This window comes from Hemicordylus capensis, chromosome 2 (genome assembly GCF_027244095.1).
Source record: "Hemicordylus capensis ecotype Gifberg chromosome 2, rHemCap1.1.pri, whole genome shotgun sequence".
Lineage (NCBI taxonomy): Eukaryota > Metazoa > Chordata > Lepidosauria > Squamata > Cordylidae > Hemicordylus > Hemicordylus capensis.
Genome location: NC_069658.1, coordinates 427,040,619 through 427,068,239, shown reverse-complemented (window position 1 = coordinate 427,068,239; position 27,621 = coordinate 427,040,619). Strand labels below are relative to the sequence as shown.

At 44.8% G+C, this 27,621-nt stretch overlaps 1 protein-coding gene across 1 annotated transcript; it reads left to right on the top strand.

The window, feature by feature from the left end:
- The first annotated feature begins 235 nt into the window (after window positions 1–235).
- PRIM1 (DNA primase subunit 1) lies at window positions 236–27,621 on the top strand. Its single transcript, XM_053296841.1, has 13 exons — window positions 236–419; window positions 2,467–2,624; window positions 3,724–3,830; window positions 6,430–6,503; window positions 9,803–9,939; window positions 10,554–10,618; window positions 12,730–12,839; window positions 14,163–14,257; window positions 15,326–15,458; window positions 16,858–16,927; window positions 20,121–20,212; window positions 25,887–25,985; window positions 27,144–27,621. Exons 1-13 carry the CDS (start codon window positions 317–319, stop codon window positions 27,161–27,163), a joined length of 1,263 nt encoding a protein of 420 aa, XP_053152816.1. The 5' UTR covers window positions 236–316; the 3' UTR covers window positions 27,164–27,621.

Genomic DNA, 27,621 nt, shown 5'->3' with positions numbered 1-27,621 from the left:
GAAGAATGTTTCTAACCATGTACAGAATACCTTAGTTATTCCCACACTGAGCAATCTCACAGCTCATCTTGGAACATGCCCTCCCAGTCCACAAGGCATAGTTTACAGGCAAGCTTGAGCTTCGAGAGGTCTCATTTCAGAAATTAACAAATAAACCACTAGAGGTCCTCAGAGGACAGGACACTTTGAAGCCTACGGAGCTTTTGCCTGGACTACAACTCCCACAATTCCTGAGCTTGGTCTGGTATGATTGGTTTGTAGAGAGCTGCTGGAAGTCGGAGCCTGTTTTCTCCCGCGCTTTCCTCTTGCTTTGGCTATGGCAGACTTTGATCCGGGCTCTCTGCCCGACCTGCTGCCTCTTTATTATCGTCGCATCTTCCCCTTCGGTCCTTATGGGCGGTGGTTGCGCTATGGTGACGGTGAGGAACCCAGTGCATGGGAAAGACAAAGCCATAGGGGAAGCAGAAGGGCAGGTGCGGGGTGGGGGGCAGTGTTAGAGTGTGCGGAGGAGGGGGTCGTTGACAGATGGAACGGACTAGTGCAGGAGCTAAACCCTTGAACCGGTTTTCATTACCACCCCTCAGCCTTGGAATGTGGTACCATGCTATTAAAAAGGCCATTTAAAAGGCGATATTGCCTCTGAGCATATGCAGAATTCGATAGGTAGAAGTGGAGAAAGTGCAACCGGCCACCTGACTCCTGGTGGTGGGAGGGCGTTTAAGGCAGAGGGTGTGACTGTCAGGAGCTCTAGTGCTTTACCTTTTAGGCACAAAGGCTGCACTCCTGTGCACACAGGGGTGTAGCTATAATTGAGATGATGGGTTCAAAGTATAATTTTCTTCATTATCTCCCTCACTCTGAAGAGCCTCTGGGGAGAGGGGTGAACATGGTCCCCTATCTCTTAGCTATACCCCTATATGCACACGTACCTGGGAGTAATCCATATTGAACATAGTGAGACTTACTTCTAGTAAACATGCATATGATTGTGCTGTAGGCAGAGTGTGACAGTTAACAACATTGCATAAAGAAGTCTGTCTAACTTGCAGAGTTCCTTCTGCAATGGCTTTTTAAAAAATGAAATGGGTTTTCCTCCATGGATCTATCAGCCTCTATTAACCATGTTAGCTAAAGTGATCTGGTATGTTCAGAGGAGCATATACTTGAGAACCGGGTGCCGGGGATAAAAACTAGGGAGGGGTTGTCATCTTCATTCCTTGTCGCAAACTTCACAAAGGATCTGGTTGGCCAGTCAGTGTTAGAAACGGAATCTTAGATTTTTGTCTTCTCCGGGCACTTCCTATGCTCTTAACTATTGATCAGGTTAACAAAGGAAAACCTTTAACTCTTAACATTTTTATGGCACTTCTAGTATGTAATCTTAAGCAAGTATACTCCCTACTATGGAGGAGGTCCTACTGAATGCAGTGGGATTTATTTCTGAATAAACATGCTTCAAATTCTACTATTATGTTCACATATTTTATCCTGTAATCCTTTTAGCAACCTTGTGAGGTAGGTCAGCATTATTATCCTCTTATTTATTTATTTATACATTTCTATACCGCCTTTCATTAAGGTTGAGACTGAGAGTAGCTTGTCTATGGTCAACTAGCAAGTGCACGGCAGGAGCAAGATTCAAACCCCGGAATTCTTGATTCAGAGCTCAGTCTCCAAGTATCTCCTCTAATTAGGGATATGATAGAGGGGAGCTGGTCTTTAGATAGCAAGCATGAATTCAGGTCATCTGAGGAGGTCCATCTCCAGTTACCGCCGGTTCATCTGGTGGCAACTCAGAGGCGGGCCGTCTCTGTAGCTGCCCCGGGGCTGTAGAACGCACTTCCAGCAGAAATCCGTAACCAGAATTCATTGCTGGCCTTCAGGAGAGCCCTTAAAACCTATTTGTTTGGCCTGGCCTTCCAGGGTTCTTAATTTCTTGTAAATTGTTTTTAATTGCTGTAAATGTTTAGCCTGGTTCCCCAGGGTTTTTAACTGTTTAAATGTTTTAATAGTTAATTAGTTTTATGCTGTTTTTATAGTTTTGTTTTTAACTGTTAATTGATTTTAAGTGTTTTATTTTGATGTAAACTGCCCTGAGCCATTTTTGGAAGGTTGGTATATAATTATTATTATTATTATTATTATTATTATTATCATCATCATCATCATCATCGTTATCATTATTAATGAATTCCCCCCTTTGCTAAGCATGGCCCACCCTGATTTGCATTTGAATAGGAGACTATGTGAACAAAGTAAGATATTGCCCTTACAGGATGAGGTCGTTCTGGGAAGAGCATCTTCATTCTTGCATGCAGAAGGTTCCAAGTTCCCTCTCTAGCATCTCCATATGGGGCTGAGGGAGACCCCTGCCTGTAATCTTGGAGATGCCACTGCCAGTCTGTGTAGACAGTACTGAGCTAGTCTGGGTTGGCTGAAGACCTATCTTCTTTTTTTCTTTTGCAGTGTCAAAGAATTACTTCCAGCGGCGAGAGTTCTCATTCACTCTGCGTGATGACATCTATGTGCGGTACCAGTCTTTCAACACACCCCAGGAACTGGAGAAAGAGATCCAGAAAATGTGTCCTTACAAAATTGATATTGGGGCCGTCTATTCTCACAGGGTATGGAATGCTACAGAGCAATAGAACCACTGAGTTGGAAAGTATTTTTGAAACCATCCTCTTTGAGTGACTCAGTGCTGTTTTACAACCATTCTAAATGAATCTTTTCATGCAAATGTACTATAAAACTGGAGTTTCACTATATCTTGTTCCATTTCCTCATGACCTTTCTGGTTAAAACATACTTTTTACAAATGTAACCTAACTCCCTTCACCCCATTCCCTCTTCAGTCTCCATCAGCAGGCACAGATAACTCTTGGTTTCCAGCTTGTTTTTTAAAATCTACCTTTTAATGTATACTATGATGATTACTATGATGATGATGATGATGTATTTGATACTTTAGAGAGTTTCATGAAGAACAACAAAACGACAGACAGGTCCCTCTTCTCAGGAGCTTATACAGTCCTTTCAAGGTGTCTATTTCCCCAGCCACAAATCTATAACTTGAATAAGTAATACCGTATAGGAAAGCTTCCTGTTGTCACAAGGGCCTGGGAATTGCATCACTGCTTTTGTGTGACAGTTGCTGCCTTCTTCCATTGGTGGTCATGCTAGTATGCTTCGATTAATGACAGATAGTCAGGTCAACTACTCTGCCTGTTTGTAGCCAGTACATAAGTGTGCTGGCAACTTGCAAAAATGCTATGATAGACAAATTTGATATCTAGAAGTACTCCAGTCAGTAATTCTAATAGCACTAATTCAGAAATGTGCAGAGCACTTGAAAGTAAATTATCTTATACATTCTTGAAACTTATTAATTACACTGACTTATTATTCCCATTTTACAGCTCAATAGAGTCTAAGAACAGAATTAGTAGTTAAGAAGAGAACGTTCAATATGCTGGTCTGCATGGACTTTTCCAGCTTAAAATGACAAATTCATCAAGGAAAGACTTTGGGTTGCTCGTGAAATGTTGACCATGTGTCTAGCTAAACAAATACCTTGTCCATTAACAATTTAAATATGGTCATATAATAGTCAAGCATTATTTTAGTAGAAATTATACTTTATGTAGTAATTATGTTATAGTCTAAATTATTGCAAGCAGTTGTTATTTTGAGTTGTATTTATTCAGCTTCTCTCCTCTGCAGCCCATTCAGCACAACACTGTACACTTGGGTGCCTTCCAGGCACAGGAGAAAGAACTGGTGTTTGACATTGACATGACGGATTACGATGATGTCAGACGATGCTGCAGGTATTTTTATTACCCTTCTGGGACAGTGAATTTGAGTTAGGTAGTCAGTTCAGTAGTGGAGAGGATACTATAGCTATGGGCAAGAACAGAGAGATGTGCGGAACATTGGTTCTCCACCCACTAATGGCGGTGGCACCAGAGCAGAAATATTAGGGTGACACAGAAGGAGCAAAGTGCATGAGGAGCGAGCTTTATCCCACATGAGAAATAAAGGTGGGCACGATCCAGACCAAGGTAGTCCCATAGAAATTATGGGACAAGTTAGTCATGACTAACCTACCTCACATATTTCAATGGTGCTTAGTTGTGACTAAGTGGTCTGGATGCTGCACAGTGTATTTCATATTAATACTCCCATCCCAAACATTTAAAAAAATTACCCCATGGGGACCTATTATATGTAGGTTGATTACAGTATAACAAGCAAGAGCATCTAGTATGTGAAAAGAACCTTTTCTTCAGGTTTCCACAGCGATCCAGCAATGGCGGGGGGGGGGAAGGGTGAGCTACTTGTCTGGGAAGGGGGTTGCCTGTGCCCACTGATCACTCTCAGTCCCACTGAGCCTCAGAAGACACTACCCACAATTAGGCTTTTTTAAAAAGTTGTTTGCCACAATTAGAAATTTGCTTTGTATTTTAATTTATTTATTGTGGTACCTTACAGCCCTGTGTACCACCTTAAGGGGCGCAGCGGGGAAATGCTTGACTAACAAGCAGAAGGTTGCCGGTTCGAATCCCCGCTGGTACTATATCAGGCAGCAGCAATACAGGAAGATGCTGAAAGGCCTCATCTCATACTGCGCGGGAGGAGGCAATGGTAAACCCCTCCTGTATTCTACCAAAAGAAAACCACAGGGCTCTGTGGGCACCAGGAGTCGAAATCGACTTGACGGCACACTTTACCTTTACAGCCCAGTGTAGGTAGTTTTGAATCTTAATACTTCACATGGCAGTCTGGAGGACTCTTTGCTGCTCATGGAGCCAATTTAATTTATTTATTACATTTATATACTGCCTGATAAAAAAATCTCTTTGCAGTAGAGAAATTTCCTGCAGCTTGGAAGAAGGTAGGGATTTCCCTGCTGAGCTGTACCAAAGGTTTGTCCCCTCGTCGGCTCTGTCTCTGACAGTGCAGAATATGGTACTGCAGGGGAAACTGCGAATGAACAAGATGATGAAAGCCATCCCCTATTTTTTCTCTCTCTAGCATCTAGTAATTGGAGATATGTCAGCTCTGAATGTGGAACTTCCATTCCTAGCTAACACTAATTTATTTTTATAATCTCGGGGTCACATACAGAATTCAAGGCAGCTCACAATTTTTAAAAAATTCCATAGCATCGTATTATCACAATAATTATGATGCTAAGAGAGTGCTGCCTTTGGCACGATCCCCACTGAGTATTAAGGTCATCAGAAGAGGCCCTTCTCCAGCTACTGCCAGTCTGTCTGGCAGCAACTCTGTCAGGTCTTCTCCACAGCTGAACTGGGATGTGCGCCCTATAGAAATTTGAGGCCTAACATCTTTAATATCCTTCAAAAGAGGCCATTAAAAACTTGTTTTTAAAGTTGGACCTATAGTAGTTTTTAAATTGTCTTACCTCTTGCAATTGATTGTTTTAATTGTTTTTGTTTGTTACTGATTTTACTACCTAGAGCCATTTGGGCCGGGCAGTATAGAAGAGTAATAAATACAGAATAAATAATAGTGATTGGATGGACCTATCCTTCCTCCCTTATCTAATCCCTTGTTTAAGGCAGCTTAGTGGCCACATGCAGCTCAATTCTATTCAAGTTTACTTGGGAGTAAACCATGTTGTCTTCAGTGGACCTTCCTTCTGAGCGTGCCTGGAATTGCAGCCTGGAGTGCATAAATTAGTATTGCATGAAGAACTACATGGCAAAAGCATCTTCAGCAATGTAATTTAACTGGATGGCCTTGAGCTCCACTGGCCTCCGATTTTGCTTATCCTGCCAGAGAAGATGACTCTGCAGTTTGCCTCTGGTGCTCACCTTTGTCTGCTTCACACAGCAAAGAAGTACAGTAACATGCTGGAGTCTGCTTCTAGTCACATCTGTGTGCCATACAACTAGGTCCAGGCTATACAGTACCACTTGTCTCCAGGGCACCAGAATCTGCTTTCAAAAATATTTGATAGTGGCACAAAACAAGCCACAAGAGCATGTATCTGTGGTGTGGATGCAGTTTCAAGTGGCCTCCATACACTGTTGTTGGCATCTTCTGGAGAGTCAAGAACTGTGGTTGGCAGGGTCTTTTCCCTGATAGCCTTGAGGCCATAGGAATGAGGTGGTTCAGCACCTGTTAGTTTTTCATTAAATATACTCCCCATCTTATGTCACAAGCATATAGTGGCTGAAAATGGAGTGGAAGAAGAAGTTGTTTATTATTTTTAACTTGCTCTGTATAATGTGTTTCTTCTCTGCTGAGTTTACTGCTCTGTATGGGTTGCTTTTTATTGTTTTTAAGATTGTGCTGTTTTATTGTGGTTTTTATATTTTGTAATCTGCCTTGAATGGTGGGAGAAATGGGATAGAAATAATGTGTACATGAAGTGGGGCTATACTGCTTTCTCTTCAGCTCTGCAGAGATCTGCTCCAAGTGCTGGACGCTCATGACCATTGCCATTCACATAATAGACCGGGCACTTGTAGGTGAGTTACTTATGGCATGCCATCACTGTTTTCAAGCTGTTCGTTTTGTCTGATCTTTCCATGAAGACTCATTGGAGTCTGAGCATCTCGCAGAAGTAGAGTAAGTTGTGCTAATTTATCCAGCACCATCAGTGTTTGTGGTGCTTTACAAAGGAAGCGTAAGCAGCAACAGCAACAGATCCATACCCCAGGAAACATACAGTCGAGAGAGAGAAGGCAATATATGGACATATATGGTAAAAAGTTAAAAGTGGGCCCATATTGTGGTGGTGATTCAAGTTGGGTCTTGGCCGGTATGAAAGACTTAGAGATCACTCATTGCTGTGTTGATGTTGCTTAATTGTTTCTGAAGACTTGCTGCTTTATAATAATAATAATAATAATATTATTATTATTATTATTATTATTATTATTATTATACTGCTTTTCAACCAAATAGTTCTCAAAGTAGCGTACACAGAAAAAGAAATAAGGTGGTTCCATGTCCCAAAAGGGCTTACAGTCTAAAAAGAAACATAATGCAGACATCAGCAGCAACCACAAGGAGGTGTAAATGCCAGCCTCTGGCTCACTTTGCATAGTCACCAGATAATGAGGCTGGAATGGTTTTATTAGAGAACACCTAATCCAGCTCTGCCACAAGGAAGGGTTTGTTTTGCTTCCTTTCCGGTTTTCTGTATGGCTTTGCTTGTCAGTTGAGGCTTTCTGTCCATAAAGCCCAGTCCAAGCTTCCTTTGGTCCATGCTAGGAGACAGGTGTTGTACCAGGGGCACAGTTCTTTCCTGGGAGGGAGAAAGAAAGACGCACACAGGTGGAAGGTGAATAGATGTCATTTTAATCAGAGAAGGATAAAGGAGTAAAAGACATCCCTCGAAACACAAACGACCAGGGATCCCGTCACGGCAGGGGATGTGGCTCTGACGGCGGGCCATGGCACCTGTGCACTGGTCCACAGAGAGATCCAATTAGCACTCCAAAAGGGGCTGCCTTTTAGAGTTGATTACAGGTCAGTTCTGCTTGCTGGCAAATGCAGGTGTACGGAGAGAGACGGTATAATGATCACATTTCTCACACAGCAGTTCCATGGTAACGCTGATAAGGCAATGCAGCTGTGATAATTATATTACTCACCAGAACAAAGAGCTCAACAAAGATGAGAGAGAGACAGTGAATTCACATAATGATCCAAGGTTTTCTCAAGCAGGGTGGGAGCCTGCCCTGTGCCTTGCACACAGAGGCTGGCACATGCATTACACTAAATTTCATGGCTGAGTTCCTAACACAGACACTGCAACTTTCCCTCCTGGTAATCAGTGGTGCTCCTACCCTTGGACCTCGGGGCCAAAGTCCAGGGCCTCCACACCCCCTGGGGGGCCCCAGATCCTCTTTAGTTTGTCCTGGGTGGTGTGGTCAGCGCTGGCCTGCACTGTGCTGGGCAGCCGAGTGTAATTATGACCTGTGCCGGGTGCTTTAAAGACAGCGTGGGGAAAGAAATATGTGGGATAAGAATAGGGAATGATGCTTAACTTGCAGCGGGGGCTCCAAAGGCCTTTAGGTCCCGGCTCAAGAATTACATAGATGCACCTCTGCTCGTAATACAATGTTCTTGATCTTTCCCTGCCATGTCACTACAATGGGTGGTCCTGGCTTCTCTGAAAATTTTGTGGGAGGAGCCATAGCTTGATTATAGAACATGTGCTTTGCATGCAGAACATTCATATCCCTGGCATTCCAGGTTGCAAGTTATGAGAGAGACCCCTGCCTGGGACCCCCTGAATTGTTGCCTGTTAGCATGGATAGCACTGTGCCAGATGGATGTAGGGTCTGACTTGGTATAAAGCAGCTTCATATATTCGTGTGTATCCTGCTGACTGTGCCTAGGCTTAGGAAGCCAAGGCAGGTGGGTCTATATTAATGTCAAGGCCAGGTCAGAACCCAGGAACAGAGTCGAGGCTGGAGTACAAGGCCAGGAAAGGTGGATGAATCCAGGAACGGTGAAAACAAGGGAAGGGATTTGGCCAACAGGAGCTGGAGCAAAGATCACAGGAAGCTAGCTCTAAGAGGAGCTCCCAATGTAGAGCTGTTGCACCAGTGAAAGTCTGGCTGCGGATAGAGGAGCCAGGAGCCCTGCTTCTTCCTCAAGCTCCAATCAGTCCTGGTACCTAGAAAGTGCCTGAGCTGGCCTCCTGAGCAAGCCCTGTGTTTCCAGGTTCCTCCAAAGGGGTGTGGGCAGGAGAGGCAGGGGCTGTGGGGTCTCCTTAATGCTGGGTTTCCTGGCTGTGGTCTGCTATGCTCTGCCACCTCTCCCAAACAGGCCTTACCATGGCCTGAATCGAGTCCCATCGCTAGCCTGTTTTTTATAAGCTTCCCAATTCTAGGCTCCCCATTATTTTTTTCCTCTTTGCAGCTATCTTAGCAATCTCTTTATTTTTTCTATGTAAACCGCTTTGACAACTTTGGTTGAAAAGTGGAATATAAATATTGGTTGTAGTATTGTAGTAGTAGTAGCTCTCTCTGGAGTGATACTACTGTTGGGCCATATGACATTAACCCCTTTCTGCAGCAGGAGAGTATTTTCTGTTTGTTTGTAAGCAGTGGCACTCTCACCTCCCTATCCTCCAGTATATTTTGTACCAATTAACAATGTATGGGTGGAATGTTTATTTTATGTGGCTGTATTTGTTAGTGATACTAATGCTTACAAATATTTATATAATGCTTTTCAATGAAAGTGCTCAAAGCCTCTTCCCCCCCCCCCACAAATGAGAATAAATAAATAAAATGGTTCTCTGTCCTCAAAGGGCTCACAATCTAAAAAGAAACATAAGGTGGACACCAGCAACAACCGCTAGAGGGATGTTTTACTGAGGTTGGATAGGGCCGATTGCTCTCCCCCTGCTAAATATTAGAGAATCACCACTTTGAAATGTGCCTCTTTGCTCAGTTGCCAGGGGTAAGATTTATGTGTACGTATATTTTTGTTATGAGGGAGCTACTGTGGTATAGTAACTAAGAGTGAGCTGTGAGCTAAGAAGTTGCTTTTCAAACCGCACTTTAGCCACAAAGTCACTAATAACTTCATGGCTACTGCAAGCCACTGTTCTATCAGTTTCTGCTATCAGTTTCTGCTCTCGTCTACAATACGAGGGTGACAGTGCTGGCCTATGTTGCTGAGACAATGCATGTGAAGTGCTGTGAACCCTCATAAAGTGTCATATAAATGCTGAGTTTTGTTTACTGATCGCAGTAAAAACTGCATGCTAACTTTGTGCTTTCTACTCTCCCTCTTGCACCTCCAGAGGACTTTGGAATCAAGCACCGCCTCTGGGTGTACTCAGGACGCAGAGGTGTGCATTGCTGGGTGTGTGACGAGTCTGTCAGGAAGTGGTCCTCAACTCTGCGCTCTGCCGCAGTGGAATATCTCACCTTAGTGAAGGTATCTTTGGGAAGAAAGGAGCTGGAGTTTGACGCTGGAGGATGGGGGGCCCACAGGCCACATAACTGGCTCGTCATATTGGAGCATCCATCAGGAAAGAGGATGGGCAGAGCACAGAGTTCTGTGACTGAAGGTGATCTTTAGGTAGATTACTAGGGAAACAGTGGATTGAAGCAGGAGCTGAACTCACTGTGATAGTGAGACAACTATCCGAACTTCTAAGAAGTTGGTTGAAAACTTTGCCGAGAAGAGCTGCAAGGCTTTGAAATTGCTGTCTGTGTATTTGCACAAATCCATAGGGTGGATATATGCTTACACACAATTTGCTCACAAACTAACGCAATTACATTTTGAAAAATATCTTCTGCGAAACATAAAAGGTTGTCCATAAATGTTTGTTTGCCTCTTTTTCTCTCCTGTGTCATATAAATTATCCTGTCTTTTGTAGCAAAGTCTATTATAACTATGAGTGAATACCCAGCGTAGTTTCCTGCCCTTTGGAATTACTGCTGTAGTGTCAGGAGACTTGCCGCTTTACATGGAGAAAGCCAGGATAACCCTAGCTTTCACTAAAAGCTAGGTTCACTAAGCAAAATATTCTTGATATTTTATAGGGTGGTGAAGAAACCATCAAGAAGGTGACCCTCCCTGAAAACATTCACATTCATCCTTTCATCAGGTCAGTTAATGTTGGAGCCAGAGAATTTCGTGGCATGTATCGACACAAGTGAGGCTGTACGTTCTGAATTCTACCCTGCAAAGCAATTGCTGTTTAGCAAAATTTCGTTCTGAACTGCTCTTTGAATTGAGACTAGAACTAACATGGCATAAGGAGGTGTGACCTAAAACATACCGGATTGTGTTTGTCTGGTGAAGAGAACATGAGTTAGAACAATTGATGCATCTCCCAGTGAGGCTAAAAGATAAGTCTTCGTCAGAGGCATCCTGTTCCCTGTTGAGTTTTGAACAGCCTCTGCTTCTCACAGAAAACATTGTTAACCTCAGAAGAACCCTTTGGCTGCTCCTGACACTGAGAAAAAGGAGGACTGTGGTCCATGCAGCTCTGGGGAAAGCCGCTGGGTAATAAGGCATGTGCTAGTTAAAAGCCTTTCCCATTCTTACCATACTGAAATGGGATAACCAAAAAGAAAAGGTCCTCTTTAGATTTCTACTTCTGATTGCAAGGCAAGGGCTGTATTTGTGCTCCCCCTAGGTGACTGCTGAAATGAATACATGTTGATACACAGCCTAACTGTGCAGAGCAGACACTTGCTCATTTAATGCTTGTGCTGTGTGATGGTTTTTTTAAAGCTCATATCCTGCTTTTCCTTCAAGTGCAACCTGAGGCAACTTACAACAGAATATAAACAAACAACAACAAAATGTTACAGTGGTGTGGGGGGGTGGTCAACTGAGAAAAAGTAGGTGGAGCCAGATCCAAGTAAATAAGAACATCCTCTTAAGCACAAAACCCTTAGCAAATCCCAAAAGCTTGTTGCGGGAGGGAAAACCCCACCCTGCTTGGGACCTTTATTTGGGAGTTTAAAAAGTACAGTTAGGCCTCTGTGCATTCCACAAGGACAGTGCCACTACTCAAAAGTTTCTGCTTCCTGGTAAATGTCTGCCAAACCTCAGGTAGCAGGGAGCCCCAGAACTAGCCGGAGCATCAGATGTTCCAATGAATGTGTGCCTTCTGTTTCCAGCACCCTTGCAGCCCTCCCCTGAAAGCTTATGTTTCTGGCATGGGGTGGGGGTTGCCTTTTCACCAGAACAAAAAATTAGGAGTGTGCACGGAACCAAAAAATGTGGTTTGTTCAAATTCAAATCAATTTGAACTGAACTGCGTTGCGCCGAATTGGTTCATTCGAACTAACCAGCTGGTCCGATCCATTAAGTCAAACTGGTTTGGCAGTTTGGGCAGCAATACTTGTAAAGGGGAATCTGGTGAGGATTCCTCTTTATGAGTAAAGGGGTGGAGGAGCGGGAGCGGTGAGAGAGGTTGTTAAAGCCTCTTACCTGGCTTGCCGCTCCCATCCCCAGCCGGCCAGATCACTCTTAAAACCCAGGCCACCACGGGCAGATGCATGGGCAGCCTATGTTTTAAGAGCAATCTGGCCGGCAATTCAGCTAGCAATGGGGGCAGCAAGCTGTGGGGAACAGAGTAAAAGACTTAGCAATCATTCTCGTTTCTCCCCAACATAGCACTGGTTCACATCGAACTGGGCTTAGTCCAGTTCGATCACAGACCGAACCAGCCTTGGGCCGGTTCATGATCGGACCGCTGAACTGGCCCAGTTTGATGCAAGCTGGTTCTACGTCGAATGGTTCATGCGCATCCCTATCGAGAATGCCTGATCTTGACTGGGAGGATGCCAAAGGGAACACCAGGCAGCCTCGTGAAGGTGTCTGGGAACTGTAGTTCCTCCCATGGGGAAAGCACTGGGAGGAATGAGAGTTTCCAGATACCCTCATGCATCCTCCCAGCATTCTGATGCACAAGCCTACCCAGAACAGGAGCTCCACAGATGGCAATACTGCATACACACAGGAAAGCATACGGTTGGATGTAGTGTTGCTGCAAAATCATGCCGTGCTACATTGCAGCTGTCCGAAATAGGCACAGACTTCCCCAGTCCCAAGCAGAAGCCAATAAAAATGCCACTGAGGAAATGTCAGTGGGTGCAGCTTTTCTCACCGCTTCCTGGCAAACAGCACCTGCCCAACCCCACAAAATATTAAATGTTCAGAAGTCTTATGTGGATCCTTAATGTTTTTCCTCTTCTGTTCTAGAAAATCAGTAGAGGTGGTGACAGATTACTTTGAAGAGTATGCCCTGGTTGGTCAGGATATTCTTGGAAGCAAAGAGAGCTATGAAAAGGTGCTGGCTCTGGTCCCAGAGAATATCCTTTTGGCAGCTCTGGACAGTCGAAGAGTCATGGGATACACACTTCCGGTCAAGGCTCAGGGCTCCTCAGTGTCTGAGGCCTGGTCTACATACTTATTTTACTAATAACCGCATTTAATATTCCACCTTTTCATCAGGAGATCCTCAAGGTAGCGAACAGCAACAAGATAAAAACCACCATAATCATGGTTTTGCTGCTCACTGAAGACAAGGAGCAAGAGGACCAGATAGGCTTCTCTGGGGAAGACCTTTTGTAATGTAGGTGTCACAACTAAACAAGCCTGTCCCATGTTCCCACCTGCTGTACTTGGAGATGGTGGGAAGACTAATAGCAAGGATTCAGCTGTGTTGAGTACAGCATATGGGCAAATTCCTGTGAAAGAAGGTGGTCCTTGAGAGAGCCTGATCCCAGGCCATTCTGAGGTGGTTGGTACAAGTAGACTGTGCCACTTCAGGCTGCTGGTGACAGACCCTTTTTTTAAAAAATGCTCCTCCACATAGAGATTTTAAAAACAAAATCCTAGTACAGTACATTGGGGGGAAAGCTCCTAGGCCAGTCCTCGTTGCTGTGCTAGTCTTCTCTTTGTGGAGAGGGTTTTGCATAAGAGGATGCCTCTCCTGGAATCTGGATACTGAGTATACTGTCAGACTGCTGGTCCAGCTAGGTCAGTATTGTCTACACTGGCTGGCAGTGGCTCTCTAAGGTTTTGGGCAGGAGTTTTTTTCCAGACCTACCGGGAGATGCCAGGGCGGGAACCTGGGACCTTATGCATGCTAAGCAGATACTCTGCCAGTGAGCTACAGCCCCATACCCTAAGTAGACCAGGCCTCAGTTGTGACCAGGAAACAACCTGGGCTGTAAATTGATATAAACAATTTCGTATTGCAAGGAGTTTTCTGGGGGGAAATGCAGCTCCCACCTTGAGCCTACTTATCTGCAGGTAAGCCCCACTGAAAATGACCTAATTAAATCAAGGTATATTTGTATCCTCCAGAACAACAAGGCCTTTGTTTTTTGGTTAGACCAATTTGCCAGTGGCCTGCTTCACTGTATTAAATTCCTGAGAGGCATCCCTACCATGAGGCAACATTAGGAGCTGCCTCAAGCAGCAGAGTTTGAGCACTTTTGGGGCAAAGTAGCTTGGGTGGTAAACAGATCTGATATACAGGAATTGATCCACTTGGAACTTCTGTGAAGCTTACTTGAAATTAATGAGAGCTTTGCCCTCATAGGAGTGGGGGGAGAGTATGTCATGTCTGTGTTTTGCCTCAGGCACCAAAATATCTTGGCCTTGAAGCTCCTTAACAGCTTGACTACCAGTTCAAGAGGAACTTCAGCATGAATTCTGTAAAAAGAAGCAAGATTCAGTCCAGCGCTGGCAGCTTTTGAAAAAAAAGTTGGAAAGGTACAATGTAAGTAGATGAGCAAAGGGAACCCATGGGAGTCATAAGATTATTTTTCACGGGTGCCAGCACTAGGTGATGGGGACAATGCAAGAAGAACCTAACAACTTTCACTTCCTGGCCAAAAGTTGAAATTGACAGCTGGGTTCTAAAGAACTGGTTTACTGGTGCTGGAATGGCCAGTTTCGAGGGAGGACCTTTGTGACATACAGGAGAACAGAGCCAGCTCCAAGATCTCAGGCAAGGCACCTCTTAACCTGGGGAGATAGCACATGCAAAGCAAGACCTTTCTCACTCTGCTTAGTTGATCTGCACAAAGTAACAATGGCAGTGCTTTGAGGTGTTTGCCATTTGCAGGGAGGGGATGGAGGGGCGACCTCACCACTCCCTGCAGCCAGCCTTGCTGTGGCCATTATCTTCACACTTAAGAGCCTAGATCTGTGGTGTGGGGGCCAGCCACCCAAATGTACAGACCAGATTGCTGTTGCAGAAGGAAGTGGCTTCCCTAATAAAGGCCTACTGTGAGCCCTGTTGACATGTTTACTTACCATGGATGCTGTACACCTAGCTACAGCATCCGTGGAAGTGAACCTGTAACTTCACTTCCTGCCCTGATGGGTCCCAAAACTCTGTTCCCCCTGCGGACAGTGTTTGTCTAAAGAGACAAATGCTGTACTCTGAGAGAGATCCTGCCTGTGACGAGGGATGCCAGTGGGTGGGGGTGGGGGACACATCGGCATGGGGAGCAAGCCTTACAGGTGTGCTTCTGTAGATGCTGGACCTGAGTGCAGGATCCATAGTAAGTGAACACTTGAACAGGAATGCGTCCCAGAACGCCCAGGCTCTCGAGGACCAGACAAAGCCATCTTGGAAGCCAGATTTGGCCCACAGACAGCCGGTTGGTCATCTTTACAGTAGTTGATCCCTTTAGTAAAAGCATGCAGATCCCTTCTGCTGATTCTTCTGTAAAAGAGTTGGCACTGACTTTGTAATAGTAGAGTAAAGCTGTTCTATATATGTGCATACAAAAGGTCTTAAAGCCCATAGGGTTTCCAATCTCTCTTTTTCTCTTCCAAGAACTCAATCAAGAAAATGGCACACACCGAATGGGAGATCATGTTGCAGTACTGCTTTCCCCGCCTAGATATTAATGTTAGCAAAGGCATCAACCACTTATTGAAGAGCCCCTTCAGTGTCCACCCCAAAACAGGTCAGTTATATGATACTTCACCTTACCTTCCTTCAGTGAAGAGGGAGATCCAGTGTGATGCAGTGGATAGCAAGTAAGACTTGTGTCAGGGAGTTGAAATAACCCCCTCAGTCATGAAGCTCACTGGGTGACCATGACCCAGTTGCTGTCTCTTAGCTTAACCTATCCTTAGCTTAACCTACCCCACAGGGTTGTTGTGAGAACAGCATGAGATAATGCCATTCTTGGAGGCATTCTCTCTTGGAGGAAAGGTGGGATACAAAAACTACATTAAGGTGATGTTCTCAAAAACACACAGAGTTATCTTTTTGGCCCTCAAAAGGAGTCTAAACTCTTGACATCTTGGTTCTCCCTAGAGGTGTCTTTAGTCATGTGTATAGACGCAGAGAAAAGTGTGGTAGAAGGCTAGAATTGTCATAATGTTGGAATGCTTAGGTGTGTGCCTGATACCCAGAATTAGCACTTTGGGAAGAAATAGGATTTGTGACTTTTTGGAATATGTATTGAATTTCAGTTAACTTTTGGCTCATATTGTGGACATAGTATCAAGTGAGCTAGCGATGAGGCTTGTTTTGTAGTAAGCAATACTTTAGAACTCATAAATATTTCATATGTTTAAGTTATTGTAGGGGAAGCGGTTTGTACCTTCATTTGGACTGCAATCTTTATTAACTTGCTGATTAAATTCACTAAAGATTTAGTTGGTTGATTGCTGATGGCAAGTTTTTGTGGAGAAAATCTTACATTCTTGGGGCAGAGACTAAGGGCTACCCTTGATTTTTTTTGGAAGCCATTTTGGCCCTGGTGTGTTACTGTAACAAGGAATGAAAAAGGAAGTATTAACAATGGCCTTTTTTCCTAATAGATAAATTGCAGCTTTTGTTGATAAAATTGTAAATATCCCTCATTTCCTTCAATGTCCTCAAAAGGCCTCTGAGTCTCGGAAAGGTTCAAATTTATTTTGCTTGCTTGCTTGGATAAAAGCCAAATAATTTATCAGCCAATAATGACTGGATTTGTTTTTTAAAAAATGGTGGTGGGGTAGGTAGAAATGTGTCACTTTTGGGGTTTTTTAAATACAAAAAATGGATCAAAAATGGGGAGAAATTAGGTAAGAAATGAGAGACTCTAGCAAAGCATAGTGTGCTGGAGATACACGCGCGCACACACACACACACACACACACACACCCTTTAGGATGCACAACAGTCCTGAGATGGCAGGAACTGGAATGACACTTACTGTAACTTTTCTACAAATGATGTGTTCCTTTTTCTATAAATAGCACATGCAGACTGCCATATCTCCTAAACGTTATGTTCCTTAGCTTGTTCTTGAGTACTAATGTTCTCTGACATGGGAAGTCAACAGAATGATGCTTCCTTTTTGCCTCTCTTAGGTCGTATTTCAGTTCCAATTGACTTAAAGAAACTGGATGAATTTAATCCGTTGGCTGTTCCCACTATAAGGTATGGACAACTGGCTTTGGAACAATGTCATTGTAATCCATGGGAGGTGCAGCCCATGGGTACCTCTTTATTACAATCCTTTGAAGCAAGCAGCAAGTTCTTCAGTTCCATGGCATGGTTAAACCCTCAGGTCACTGTATTGAGGCTCAGGGTGATAGCTACAACTGTCCATAAAATTGAAAAATGAGTCATTGGCATTCAGCTGAAAGATTATTCTCCTCAGAAGTATGAAGTGTATCCAAAGGATGGTTTGCTGCAAGACAGAGCCAATTGCAAGCTTTTCACATGGCCGTGTGGGAGGAGCTATCCCCTCGGCCCCAGTTTGGAGCCAGCTAATCAATGCACCAGTGCCATTAAAACACAAAATGTGAAAACACAGAGTAAACACCAACAGAACAGTTGCAAGATTGGGGAAAAACCCTGAGGAATCATACTTAGCACTAGCACAACATCCCAGGGAGAACAAACCACCCCAGGAATGGAAACTGTCCAAACTAAATGACAGAAGAGAAGCAAGAACCAGACTAGCTAGGGTGAGGAGGACACACTCCGTGCTTCTGAGGGGAATGATCTTTCAGGCGAGTGCCAAGGACTCATTCTCCCTCAGAAGAGGAGGGTATCCAAAGGATGGGAGGTACTAGAGTCCCTATAACCTAGATCAGACGCAGCTCGTGAACTCTCCTCCGGGAGGGGCGGGTGGCTTCTTTAAGGTAAACGGAGCCAGTGCTCCGTGCCACCCAGCAGCCCCCGTGGCGGGGAATCGCCTTCGCCACTCATCTGGCTGCTTGCGGGGGGCTTGCCTCTGTGGGAGCCAGGTGAGTGGCGGAGGCGATTCCCTGCCGCAGGGGCTGCTGGGCGGCACGGAGCACTGGCTCCGTTTACACTTAAAGAAGCCGCCGCCCCGCCTCCCCCGGAGGAGCGTTCACGAGCCGCGCCTGACCTAGATGTATTTATTTGATTTCTATACCGCGCTTCTAAAAATGTCTCATGGGTGGAAAACAGAGAGTCTGGTGCCTATGGTGAAACCACTTGCTGCAGAACCCTCCTGCCAAATCCAGCATCAGCCGATGCTCAGTCTGGTGCTTATAATGCTTAACAAATGTAGACAAGGACTTCCGGGTAGCGGCAGTGCAAAGGTCTACTAAGAGGCGCTAGGGGAGAGAAGGCCGCAGAAGAGGCAGCGCTCCTTAGTGCCCCTTGATGGCACGAGGCCCTTGGCAGTGTAAACCAATGCAATGCACCAACATATCCATCTAGCTAGGCTGAACAGTCTGCTCAAGTGAACAGTCTCAAAATGAAGCCCAAAGGGACTCTGAAACCTTTGGTACGTCTCGAATACATCTTAATCGCTCTGCATACATCAAGGATGTGCCACTCGTTTTCTTTAGGGAAAGTTGGTTGAGGGCAGAACAACAGCAACATTAACTCCTGCAACCTTTGGAATAGTGAATTAATCTTTGGAATAAAGGAAGGATCAGTTCGAAGCAGAACACAGTCGGGGAAAATTAAACACACTTCCTTCTGAACTTCCAAATTCTGATATCCTTCTAACAGAAGTTATGGTGACTAGGAAGAGAACTTCAAGAGACAAAAAATTTAGGGAGACTGATCGAAGAGGCTCTAATAGAACCGGGGTAAGAGCTGTCAATACTGTGTTCAGGTCCCAGGTAGGGAACCTGTGAACGGGTGGTTTAAGTAGAGAGGCGCCCTTTTAAAAATCTCCACATATGCAGGTGGCCAGTCAAAGATGTGGCACCCTGAGTGTCCAGAAGTGAACCCAGGGCAGCGACCTGCCTTTTAAGTAAAATGGGGCAGAGCCCAGCGTCCAAACCTTTTTGAAGGAAACAGTGTGGTTAACTGAGGCAGACATGGGCAAGGCTTGCTTGCTTGATTTATTCATTTCACTGCTATCACGATCTGCACCACGGGGAACAGGTAGATAGTCGTTGAGATTCCAACATGGTGTTCAAAACCCCTTGTGAGTACCCGCAGGCCTCTAGAAACCCCCATTCAGCTTCCAGGTGAAGAGGTTGAGCCACCCTGGTTCCAGATGAAATATCAGACCCTGGTGGAGAAGCTGAGGGTCCGATCCCAGAGCCAGAGGCACTTCCAGAGAGAGCTCCACTAGGTTAAAAAACCATAGGTGCTGGTGCCAGTGTGGAGCGATCAGGATGGTCTCTGCTTTCAATTCCCAGATTCTGAAAACTGTCTGTGGAATGATGGCTGTAGGTGAAAATGCATATGTTAGACCCACTGACCATGCTGCTGTCAGTGTCCACATTTCTGCCCTCACCATCTGATACTGTGACAGAAACCTGGGCAATTTGGTATTGTGAACAGGTCTATTTGCCGGCTTGGTAAGTACCACACTTCTGTCTCTCTTGCCACTTAACTCTCTCTAGTCCACAACAGGAAAGGCAGGGCAGGAGACAAATGGCCAAAGCCTGAGAAAATGTTAGGCATGGAGCTGAAGAATCACATCTGCCTTGGTGCGAGACGGGGTGAAAACTGGAGGGATAGCTCCTCCCACGTTCATGTGAAAAGCTTGCAATTGGCCGTGTCTCAGAGCAGGAGATCGGAGCAACCCATCCTTCAAATAGACTCCTCTTCTGAGGGAGAATTGCTGTTCCCTGGGCTCTTGGAATCAAGTTAAGCTAGGTAAAGGAAACTTGTGGTTTCTGTTCTCACTTTCTGGAAAGAAGGCTTGAACAACAAATTGAACTTCCAAAGCAAAGGATAGTGTGGCTTGAGATAGTCTAGCATAGATACTGCTCCTAAAGGTTTCCTAGAACAAAAGTGTAAAGTATCTGTCTCTGCAATACAGCTCCTTCATCTTTACCTCTGCAATTCTGGCTCTCCATCAGTGTTGTCAGCTGCACTGCAGCTGGGCAACTTCCCTAGTGCAATTGACAACACTGATGGAGAGCCCGTTTACAGTCGCCCTGCACAAAAGCTCTAATGCCATATTTACTATCTGATATGGAAAAGCATGCCTTCTATGCTCCCTCTGGGCAACTGCTTATCTGTTGCAAAAACTGATAATCACTTACTTTAGGCTGCTGCTACCACTGCAAATGTGAATTTTTACCCATGCTTTCAAAAGATGGAGTATGCTGAATGACATGAATCAATGACAATTCATGATCTCTTCCCCAGGTTTCATAGAATTCCCAATGTTTGTCTTGTTTTTTAGCCGCCTCTGTCAAGAACTGGACTCTATTAGCAATGATGAGGGGGATGGAAAGGAAAGTGAAGGGGAGCCAGAATGCCCTCGTAGGAGTAGAGGTGAGTGTTAGAGCAAAAAGATCATGAGAAATCTTTGCTCAGTTTATTCAGTAAGATAATCCACTTAAAGGTTCAATTGGTTGATTGTTGATGGCAAAAGTCTGATCTTTGTCAGAATTGTGTGTACAGCACACTGGGGGGGGGAATTCTGCCACCTAGATAAAGGATGCGCATCTGCATAATTCATCTGGATCTTTTGCTTTTGCATAATTGCAAAATTAATAATTAATAATAATAATAATAATTAATAATTGCATAATTGCATCTTTTGCTTTTGCATAATTCTACTGTTATGATCTATGCTAGTTTTGCATGTTATGAGAAGAAGCAAAGCAAGACACTAAAGTCCCTGTCCCAGTTGCTGGATCCTGTACCTCTGGCTTCTGAGAATTCAGCAGATCACATGCCCTGAAGCATTTCATTTCAGCCATAAGGGCTAGAACTTTGGTTTTGTTTTGTTTTTAATGAAGAAAAAGCTCTGACTTCACACACACACGCACACACACGGGATGTGCACGGCACCACGGGGGGGCGGTTCGAAGGTGGCAGGGGTGCCGCTTTAAGAGTGGGGGACGGTGCACTCCCCCCCCCCCCGCCACTGGCGTCCTTTGTTAAGAAACCTGATCGGGGCAGAAGCGTACCTCCCTGCCACCTGTTGCCCCCATTGGCTGGATATGGCCGGAAGTCCCCAGCACACATGCCCGCACGTCGCCAGCGCATGCAGGCGCATCGGGTCTTCCAGGCAGCAGGGAGGTATGCTGCCACCCCGATCAGGTTTCTTAACAAAGGATGCCGGCAGGGGGAAAGTGGCGGGAGGGATAAGTGCACCCTCCCCTGCTCTTAAAGCAGCACCCCCGCCGCCTTCCCGAACCAGTTCAGAGGCCCATAAAGGGCCTCTGAACCGGTTCTGTGCGCATCCCTAACACACACACACACACTCTCTCTCTAGGTGGTTGTTGAACCTAGGCAGGGACGTAGCAAGGTTGGAGTGGGCCCAGAGACAAGATTTTAAAATGGGCCCCCGCTGATATACACACACAAACACACTTCACAATATATAGTGCACTCACACTCACATCCCCATTATGAATACGGTGAATATCTACCCTGTTTCCCCGAAAGTAAGACCTAGCAGTAATTTCTGATGTACCGCTAATTGCCCTAGTGCATTTTTTGGGCTAAAATTAATATAAGACACTGTCTTATTTTCAGGGTAGTTCACATTGAATTGAGTTTCTTTTACTCTCTGCTCGTGCCGATCTCCAAGAAATGCAACATAATTCACAGGGGGTGCAACACGGATGGGTGGAGAGTCATGTGATGTGCCTCTGGGGGCCCCTCGAGGCAGTGGGGCCCCAAGACAACTGCCTCCCCTTGCCTAATGGTAGTTATGCCCCTGAGCCTAGGGACTTGAATAGAGGGGAGGCAATGCAGTCTCTATGACTTAAAGAAACAACTGCAAACCTGGAGAAAAGTTCCCAATGCCACTATTTAATTGAAACACGGCCTTCTTAAATTTTCTGTGCTTTTTCTTCTGCTCCTTCTCTTACTTTATTTTTCAGTCATAGGTTCACAATGCAGCAGCCAGATTGGTCTCTGGGGTATCCCGGAGAGACCCCATTATGACTGTTCTTAAACAGTTGCACTGGTTGCCGTTATGTTTCCAGGCAAGGTACAAAGTGCTGGTTATTACCTTTTAAAGCCCTGAATGGCTTAGGTCTGGGTTACCTGAGAGAATGCCTTTCTCTACAAGATCCCCACCACTCATTAAGATCATCAGAAGGGGTCCGTCTTAGGGTGCCACCAGTTGGCAATCTAGGATCGAGCTTTCTCAGTTGTCACCCCTGGGTTGTGGAGTCACCCATAGATATAAGATTATTATCTTCCTTGGAGGCCTCCAGAAGAGCCTTAGAGACCCATCTTTTTAGCCTGGCTTTTAATGATATCTAGTTTTAATTTTAATCTGGTTTAAATAGGGTGTTTTTTTTCATTGTTGTTTTAATGTAAACTGCCCTGAGCCACTTTAGGAAGTGCAGTATATACATTGAATGAATGAATGAACATAACCAAACACTATTTTTAGACTATTATTAGGTTTTTGAGGTCGAATTCTCTGACATCAACTGACTTTATTATCTTCCCACACACACCTGATTGCACTAAAGTGCTTTCCTGCCTCATCACAGCAGCCCATTTTGTAACTTTCAGATTGACTCTTCCTCACCCCTGTAAGATCCTGTGCTAATCTTTCAGTGTGTGCAGTCAGCATTTAAAAGAACAATACAGGAAGTACTCTTAAGTACTTCCATATACAGGTACATTGGTACTCACCGTGAAGGTGTCTTCTGGCTGGTGTAGAAGAGGTCACCCAAGCTTGGGATTACATCCCCCCCACATGCTCCAAAAGGCAGGAAGTAGTCATACTTGAAGATCCTTAACCCAGTGCATGTGGGCGGATCTCCTCAGTGCTTAAAACAGCTCAAGCTACGGAATGAAAACCACAGAACACAACAGAGAATATACAACAATATACAAACAATAATGCAGAGAAAGACAGAAAAACTGTCCCCCTACAACCAGATCATCAGCTCCAGCCTAACACAACCCGGGCGGGCCTTGGGTGACCTCTTCTACACCAGCCAGAAGACACCTTCATGGTGAGTACCAATGTACCTTTCTCGGCTGGTGTAGGAGGTCACCCAAGCTTGGGACATACCACAGCACCAACCACGGGAGGGAAAATACCCAAGCTGGAGCTACTGACCCGGAAGAACCTGTTGCAGGACCCTCCGACCAAATGCTGCTCTGGCAGCTCCATGTTCATCCAACTTGTAATGCCTTGAAAATGTAAAAGGCGACGACCAAGTAGCCGCCTTACAAATCTCTTCATGGGACACCGGTGAAGATAACACAGTGGAAGTGGCTGCTGATGTAGTTGAGTGCACTGTAATCTGACCAGGCACCGAAAGTTTCTGGGCTTCATACAACATCGTAATGCATGAATGAACCCATTGAGCAATAATGGCTGAAGAGACCTTGCATCCCATCTTAGAAGCCTTAAAGGCCACAAAAAGAGCATCTGACTTACGAAAAGCCTGCGTCCGGTTGCACTCCTTCTCTGCAGGGTGACGAGCATCCGGACAAAAAGAAGGTAATTAAATGACCGCCTCACAATTAAACTGAGACTTTACCTTAGGGATAAACGAAGGATCCGGGATAAGTCTCACAGAGTCCTTAGAGAAATTACACAAATTACTCTTAACTGACAGAGCCTGCGATTCAGAAACCCTCCTGGCTGATGTTACAGCTACTAAAAAGGCCACCTTCCAGGACAGCATCTGCAATGATACAGATCAAAGTGGTTCAAATGGCGGAAACTGCAGACCCCACAACACAATATGCAAATCCCATGACGGAAAACGATGGCAGACCAGAGGAGACAACAAAGCTGCCCCCCTCAAGAACTTGCGTAGAAGAGGGTGCCACGCCTGAACAAACGCTGATGAGGAAACAACATCTGGATCAAGCACGCCGCCTGGTGTTTAAACGTGTTGGGTTTCAGACCAAGCGCAATGCCATCCTGAAGAAAACCTAGTAATCCCCTCGACCTGCACTTGTCCAGCTGCAGGGAGAGCTTTGCTGTCCAGCGCAGAAAACTACGCCAAGTCGATTGGTAAATCTTGTTGGCTGAACACTTTCTAGATGCAAGGATGGTAAATCGGACCTTGACACAGCAGAACTGGATGGTCTGGCAAACTGAGTGGATGACCTACGGTCAAGTCGACGATCTCGGAAAACCAAGGCCCTCTGGGTCAAAAAGACGCAATCAATATCAGGGATGCCCGGGAACCCCGCAGCTTCCTGAGGCAATGGGAGAGCAGCGGCACTGGAGGAAATGCATTCAGCAGACACGGAGGCCATGGCACCGATAGCGTATCCGTCTCTTCTGCCCCCAACATCGGGAAACGTGAGTAAAACCTCTGAATCTTGGCATTCTGAGGATATGCAAACAAGTCTATCTGGGGACACCCCAGCCGCTCTGTCAGCCACCTAAATACTTGAGGATGCAGGCCCCATTCTGCCGGCTGGATCTCCTGCCGTTTTAGCCAATCTGCCCGAACATTGGAAATTCCGTTTACATGATGGTCCAGAATGGATATTAAGTTGTTCTGTACACATTAAGATATTCCTTCCCTTTACCAAGGGCGTGAAGGCTCTTAGCCTCCGATTCTGGTGCCGCCACCTGCGTCCTGCTTCGGTGGATTGCTGGTGGCATGAATTGCGCCCAGTCTCCTCACCGGTATCTGGCGACAGAGAGGACCGCTGTGGCCTACAGGCGCCAGCAAGGTCATCTGATACATCCGCCATTTTCCTTACAGGATTTGCGCAGTCCCGAGTTTTTGGTGGGAACAGGCGCTGATGGGCGGATCTCTCCCTAATAGCCAGGAGTCCGAAGGTCTTTTTAGCGGACATCGGCCAAAAGGTCGGCAAGAGGTGAGGAGAGGTAACGAATAACAGAAAGGACAGTAGAAGAACAGATATGAATTTTTTTTAAAAAAATTAAAATAATTTTTTTTCTTTTTTCTTTAGTAACTAGAGAGAACTAATAGTAGTAGAATACCAGGTGAAGAATAGATTGGAAATAGTCAAAAACAATAGGAAAATAAGCAGAAGAAAAGAAGAGGCCTAGTTAACAAGGCCAAAGCCAGCGAGCTGTAATGCGAGCCTTCTGGAGCAAAGGCAGGAAGTAGAACTGAGGAGATCCGCCCACATGCACTGGGTTAAGGATCTTCAAGTATGACTACTTCCTGCCTTTTGGAGCATGTGGGGGGGATGTAATCCCAAGCTTGGGTGACCTCCTACACCAGCCGAGAAAGTGAAGATCTCCAGTATGTCTCTTCACCACACAGGTTGCACCCATTCCTGACACTTGCCAGGAACAATTACATTCACCATTGCCAGCACTTGCCAGGAAGGATTACGTCCCACTATGCAAAAAGTCAGACTGCTCCACTAACGGATTTATTCAGGATCTGTTTTCTGGAGGAAAAGGGGGTATCTTCCCTGCTGTGTCTATCCAGATATTGCATTGCAGGGGAAGTGAATACCTTTTTAATGAGATACTCACTTTCCTGTGGAAAGGGGGTGGAACTGCAGTGAGGAACAGTGGGAACTGCCCACCTGTTCTAAGAATGCATCTTGTGGGGGAAACAGCTAGTACCATCCTAAGAATGTCTCTGGTCAACAGAAGAAGGTATTCATTTTATTCATTACCATTCACTTTGTAAACAGCCTTGAACACATTGTAATAGGCAATATAGAAATAAAATGTTCCATAATCTTGCAACTTATTTTAGTAGCTCAGTGAGGCAGATTCTTTCTGGAAAGATGAGTGACCAAGTTTTTGTAAACAGAAGAAACACTTATTATCCAATAAGGACAAAGGATACAACCACCTATAGCTATGTAAGTTGCTCAGTCCCCAAAGTATACCTCAGCCTTCAGAAACAGCATTTTCAAAAGGATGTCTTGTGAAGACATCCTGTATGTATCTCCAGGGACTCCCTTGGAGATACGTAAGATGCACACTTTTACCTTTTGTTTATAATAATGTAGACTGTCTGCTTTACACACTGAATGGGCAATGCTTTTGTTGTTTTCTCCTGTATTATAGGTTATAAGAAAACCAGTCTGGCTTCATACGTGAAAGTCTTTGAACAGTTTCTGGAGGAATTTGAAAAATCCCACAAAAAGGAACGTCTTGCAGCTAGTGGTAAGAGCTGAGATGGAAGTAGAGCATTTAACTTTTGCTTTCTGTTTTTGCTCTGGATTCCCCTGTGTGGAATCAGTCCAACAGGGCTACCACAAATACCTTGAGTGAGTTTGTGTTTGTTTTAAGGTTTTGTTGCAAAACACTTCCGTTTTACAGAACAGACTTACCTCAACTCTGTTGTTCCTTGTTTTGATCTGGCTATTCTAATAAATCAAAATTAGTCTTTATTACGTAACAAAAATACAACCTTGCAATATATCTGAGATGACCAAACAGATCCCCAGTGTGCAATATTGGTTGCACATAAATTTGTGAATAAATCTTACTCATTAACCTTGGTACTTTAGACAAGGGTTATGCTTGTCAGTCTCTCTAACCAAATAATTAAACTTTGCACGCCAAGCCAGCCATTTTATCCAGCTATGTATTCAAAAGTGCTTTTCTGAGATCCATATGAAGGGAGATAATTCTAATATGTATCAACTGGAAGCAAGCTTGTTTTTATTAAGGAGCTGCATATGAAAAATGTATACCTTCTGCCAAAACAGCAGCCCTGAGTCTCCCCCTCTCCCCCTGCCCCTTTGTAACATGTAGAAGAGATTCCCCAATGTCTCACTGTCATTACACTGCATTTCTCTGCCTCACTCGCCGTTTCTCTGCTGCTATTGGGGGCGAGGGGTAGGAGAGGAAGCAACATAGTGTAGTGATGTCAGGACACGTGGAAAGCTGCACTGCATGTTAATGGATCAGGAGAATTCGACACAGGGTTGTTTTGGTAGCAGCCCCGTTTTTTATACTACATAGTTCTACTCTTTCAGTCAAGCTCCTTGAAATTCTGCACTATATACTGTTTGGCTCGAATTGAAATATCGTGGCCTGCAGCTATCACAGAATCGGCAAGAGCACACACACACACACTTCCATTCAGAATGGGCTGCTGCTTCTAGCCCACTTATTGCCCATTATCCAGAAATCTTACTTAGTGCCAGATTATTTGGGTTTTCAAACTGTAGAATTTAGGCTTTACTCCCCACCCCACCCATCCTCTCCTATATTAGCAGCCACATAAACCTGTCACACAACATATATGATACCTTCAAATGATGCATGAATAGAGTTTAAATGTGTATGCTCTCTCTCTCTCTCTCTCACACACAGATATGCAGATGGATTTCTGAAGTCCTTGAACCTGTAGTGTTGTGGATTTACCATTCCTATTCAGAACCAGGCAGTTGTGAGCAATTACAGTGGGGCATTTCTGGTGACTTGGTCATATTTTTGCTGTAACCAACCCGCTTCATTTTGAGAAGCAGCCCAAACTAGCTTTTCTTTCCAAAGGAGAGGGGGATAAAAGCAGGATTAGCAGGTGTTAGGTTCTGCAGGTGCCACCAAGTGAATACAGAGCCCAAGTGAAAAACGGAACGGACATAAATTACTCACAAGATTAAAATTAAAACATCCAAGAGTATTCTTTACTTTTGCATTGGCAAATGGGAGGAGAGTGCAATGGAACACAATCTTCTTTGTTAGACTGCAGAAGGGTTTACATTACATGTCAATTTAACATATAGTAAAATTTTATGATCCTTGCTTCTTTTTATTGCAACACTGTAACAATAAAGAAACTTTTTCATAA